At 60.2% G+C, this 4,836-nt stretch overlaps 1 protein-coding gene across 1 annotated transcript in view; it reads left to right on the plus strand.

The window, feature by feature from the left end:
* Window positions 1-4,217, plus strand: part of FIBCD1 (fibrinogen C domain containing 1) — a 32,079-nt gene extending 27,862 nt beyond the window's left edge. The window contains exons 6-7 of the mRNA XM_011971145.1: window positions 2,228-2,407; window positions 3,333-4,217. Coding sequence (XP_011826535.1) covers window positions 2,228-2,407; window positions 3,333-3,592 — 440 coding nt within the window. The 3' untranslated portion in view covers window positions 3,593-4,217. The remainder of the gene's footprint in view (window positions 1-2,227; window positions 2,408-3,332) is intronic.
* Window positions 4,218-4,836: the final 619 nt, after the last annotated feature.

Here is a 4,836-nt window from a genome sequence, read left to right on the forward strand (position 1 = left end):
TCAGCCCTCTTTCTTACTCCCTGCGATTTGAGCTGGGAGCTGGTGAAGGAGTTGGATCAGGGGCCCAGGGAATCTGGGAAGAACAGCTAACATGGCTGGGAGCGGTTCTGGAAGGAGGGGGAGAGCAGGGAGAGCTGGAGAAAGCCAAAGAGCAAAGGCAGGGAGGGAGGGAGGCAGGGACGGAGGGAGGGAGGCAGGGAGGGAGGGAAGTGAAGGAGGGAGGGAGGCAGGGAGGCAGGGAGGGCAGGAGGCAGGGAGGCAGGGAGGGAGGGAGGGCAGGAGGCAGGGAGGGCAGGAGGCAGGGAGGCAGGGAGGCGAGGGAGGGAGGAGGTGGCGTGGACTGGAAGAAGGACGGAGAGGAGCCCAGGCCCCAGGTCCCCACATACCCCTCCCTCGGGCGTCCTGCACAGCAGCCCCCAGGACACCTCTCATGAAGCGTCACTCAATCCAGAGGAGTGGCTGATGGAGGCCTTTGGGCCCCAGTGGCCATTTAGTGGTGGGAAAAGGAATCTTCCAGCATCCCCGGCAGGGGTGGTCTCCCTCTCTCCCTATTCCTGCATCGTCTGATTTGTTCTGGGTAAGGTCTGAATAGCAGCAGGGAGTCGGGGCCCTTCTGCCTGGGTTCGAATCCCAGCAGTGCCACTCACCAGCTGTGTGACCTGGGCCAGCTCCTTAACCTCCCTGGGCCTCATTTTCCTCCCCTGTAAAATAGGGAGTCATATGCACTCCTTCCCCGGGGCCTTGGGAAGCAGCAGTCAGCCTGGATAATGTGTGCCGTGGGCCAGCCCTGCCAGAAAAGCTGCCCAGGGATTCTGTAATTAAATTGGACTCACTCTAATTCCACTGGATTCACTCATCTGCACGAAGGGCTGAGAACGGTGCTGGGCCCTCGTGAGTCCCGTCCAGGTGGCGGCTGTTGTCATGATTACCTCCCGCCTGCCCTTTCGTGGATGATGCTGTCTTGGCCCCTCATGTCCGCCCTGTGCTAGCTGAGCTGGGGCCCAGAGAGGGAGAGCGGCTGCCCTGAGACTCAGCAGCAGGAGAATCAGGGAGGGGGGACACCGGGTGAGACCCCAGGCTCTCGAAGCCCGTGCTCTGGCAGGTCCTTGGGGAGGAACGGAGGAACGTGGGTTGGGCGGTCAGCTTTGCTGTGACTCCTCCCACAGCAGCTGCTCCTGGTTCCTGGACCTGGTGACTGGGACCAAAGCCTTCTTGTCCGGGCGGGATCAGGGAGGATCCGTACAACCTCCAGCCGGCACACACTGACCCCGGGAGGTGTGGAGACGGGGAGAGGCAGGCAGGAGGGAGAAGCGGACGGAATAGCACTCGCTGCTACCCACTTGTAAATCATTTCATTAAATGCCCTCTTAATCCAAAGTAATCACACCGGCAGTGAAGCACCTTGGGTGTCTGAGCACATGTGTTTATGGTGAGGGAGGCCTGGCATGAGACCCCGGGCATGGGCAGGGCAGAGCTGAGGTGGGGCGGGGACAGCAGGAGGGAGAGAGTGGAATGGGGGCACAGAGCCGGCCTAGAGGGATGAGGGTGCCGCCTCCTGCCTCCCATTCATTAAGTCAGTGCTGGGTGAGCACCATTGTGCCGGGCCCAGCCCAGGCACTGTGGTCAGCAGTGGTCAGGTTGGACATGCCACTCTCATGGCGCTTCCGCACCGGCAGGGAAACTGACAAGATAGGCAGCCGGAACGCTGAAAGATAAACACCCACAGGGACAGAGGAGGTCCTCAACGCCGACGGGAGGTCAGGCAGCCTTTCAGAAATGAACAGAAGGTAACCAAGTGAGGAGGAGTAGGGACAAGCATCCCTGGCAGAGGGAACAGCAAGTGCGAAGGCCCAGAGGCCTGGTTTAGAAAATGTGAACACCAGATCCTGTCTGGCTCTGGCTGGAGTCTGGGTAAGGGTGCTGTCACCCCCACCTCCTCCCGCCTCCTGCAGTCCTCCCGCCAGCTCAGAGTCCCAACGTTTGAAAAGCATCACAGCTCCACTTACAGGGAACAGAGAAAACCAAACATGAAATCTGTCGGTCCTCAGTGACTGGCCCAACACAGGCCGACAGGAAGAAGGAAGTAGCCCAGGGCAGACTGCACGCACTTGGTGGCTGTCCCTTTCTGTCCTCAACTGCATGAGCTCAGCTATCATTTATCATTTCTCCCTGGGGATTCACTTCCTACGCCCCTCAGCTTCTCCCACCATTTTCTCCCCAACTTCAGGCCTCAAGAGGATCCACGCCCTGACCACACAGACTGCCTACGAGCTGCACGTGGACCTGGAGGACTTTGACAATGGCACGGCCTATGCCCGCTACGGGAGCTTTGGCGTGGGCTTGTTCTCCGTGGACCCTGAGGAAGACGGGTACCCGCTCACCGTGGCTGACTATTCCGGCACTGCAGGTGAGGCTCCAGCTGCGGCAGGGATGGGGAAGGGCGTGGCCTGGGAGGATGGAGGACGGAGGAGGTCCTGCCCTCCAAAATGATCAAGGCTCATGGATTTGGCCCTCTTTGAAAGTAATCAGGTTTTTGAAAAATAACAAATATTGATAAACGACCAACCCCACATCACAATCAGAGGCCTGAAACCAATCTAAAATTTTTCTTTTAAGTAATAAATTTTTCAAATTGAAAGAGTGAACAAGACAGAAAAGGGAAAATTTTCTTCCTTACCAAGGATTCCTCCATCCCTGTCTTCATCAGCTGATTCCGTTGCGTCATACAAAATGAGTTTCTGTGAAGCTACCGTTCGTTTTTTCATAATAATGTTAATTATGCCCTTCGGCCCTCTGGGGTCAGGGTCGAGGCTACTGGCCTCCACCTCCAAGTCCTACTTGGTCCTCACCCCTGCAAGGCAAAACCAGCAGAGCCTGGACTGTTTTCCCATTTTGCAGATGAAGAGACTGAGCTCAGAGCCAGGAATCAGGAGACCCGGGGTTCGGGCCTGCTGGGTCTCTAAAGTGTGGTGGCTGGACCCCCTGGGCTGGGTGTCCCCTCTCAGGCCGAGGAGGAGGAGGCAGGAGAGGGAATGTGGAAAAGCTGGGGGAGGGATAGAGACCGCCTAGACCCAGGGGCAACCCCAGGCACGCCCGAGGAGGGACTGCGTGCGTGTGACCTGCATGGACACACCCGGGTGTGGAGGGGTGGGTGTGGAGGGGCAGGTGTGCGTGCACGCGTGCACACCAGTGTGTATGTGTGAGAGCACGTGCGTACGTGTATGCACTCACGTCCAGGTTCGCGTGCAGTGTCTTGGTGTCTGCTCACACATGCAACACCAGTGGGCGTACCCGTGCCCCCCGTGCCCACACCTGTGTGCACCCCTGCGCAGGCGACTCCCTCCTGAAGCACAGCGGCATGAGGTTCACCACCAAGGACCGTGACAGCGACCACTCAGAGAACAATTGCGCTGCCTTCTACCGAGGCGCCTGGTGGTACCGCAACTGCCACACGTCCAACCTCAACGGGCAGTACCTGCGTGGTGCCCACACCTCCTATGCCGACGGCGTGGAGTGGTCCTCCTGGACCGGCTGGCAGTACTCACTCAAGTTCTCCGAGATGAAGATCCGGCCGGTCCGGGAGGACCGCTAGACCGGTGCACCTTGTCCTTGGCCCTGCTGGTCCCCATCGCCCCATCGCTGACCCCACCTCACTCCTTCGTGAATGTTTTCCACCCACCTGTGCCTGGCAGACCCACTCCAGCAGGGAGGGGCTGGGCCATCCCTGACACGAAGCCCCTGGGGCTGGTGAAGTCACACATCACCTTCTCACCGTCCCCACCCGCTCCATTTGGCAGCTAACTGATCTCTTGCCTCTGTTGATGGGGGCTGGCAAACTTGATGACCCCAACTCCTGCCCGCCCCCACTGTGGCTCCCGTGCTATTTGCCGTCCCCTGGCCAGGATGGTGAAGTTTGCCCCAGGCAACCCTCTGCTCTGTCCACCCAAACACCTGGCATTATGGGGACAGAGAGCAGGGGGCAGACAGCACCTCCGGAGCCCTCTTAGTGGATCGTGTGGAACGTCAGGTCTCTCTGAGGTCAGGTCTGAGGCCAGTGTCCTCCAGCCCTTCCAGTGCCAACCCTCACCCCCATTTCCCTAGTGCCCAGATAACCCACCTCTTCCCCCAGGGCCTCGGCCTGGCTGTGGGCTGGGTGGCCCCATCCTACCGTGCCTTGAGGCCAGGAAGGGGAGCTGCTGCCTTTGGGGACCCACGCTCCAAGGCTGAGACCAGTTCCCTGGAGGCCACCCACCCTGTGCCCCGGCAGGCCTGGGGTCTCCAGTCCCCTTACCTGCTGTACCCACCTGCTCTCTGTCTCAAATGAGGCCCAACCTATCTCCCACCCACCCATCCCATTTCTCCTGCCTCTGGAAGGTGGGTGGGGCCCTGCACCGTGGGGCTGGGCTGTGCTAATGGGAAGCTGTTGGTTTTCTGGGCTGGGGCCTAGGCAGGGCTGGGATGAGGCTTGTACCACCCCCACCACCAATTTCCCAGGGACTCCAGGGTCCTGAGGCCTCCTGGGAGGGCCATGGGGGCGGCGACCCCCTCCCTGAGGCCGCTGTCTCCATGGGGAGGCCAACTCCTGCCAGTGACTGTGGCCATCTGGACCTGGGCCAGGCCCAGCGAGTGGTCAAGGGGCAGGGACCACGTCACTGGGCAAATGGGGTCGAGGGGACTGGGGCACCAGACGAGGCACCACCTGGACACTTTCTTGTTGAATCTTCCCAACACCCAGCACGCCGTCATCCCCACTCCTTGTGTGTGCACACGCAGAGGTGAGACCCGCAGGCGCTCAGGACCAGCAGCTGCAAGGGCAGGACTGGAGCCGGGTCCTTG

The sequence above is a fragment of the Mandrillus leucophaeus genome, unplaced genomic scaffold (genome assembly GCF_000951045.1).
Source record: "Mandrillus leucophaeus isolate KB7577 unplaced genomic scaffold, Mleu.le_1.0 Scaffold99, whole genome shotgun sequence".
Classification (NCBI taxonomy): Eukaryota; Metazoa; Chordata; class Mammalia; order Primates; family Cercopithecidae; genus Mandrillus; species Mandrillus leucophaeus.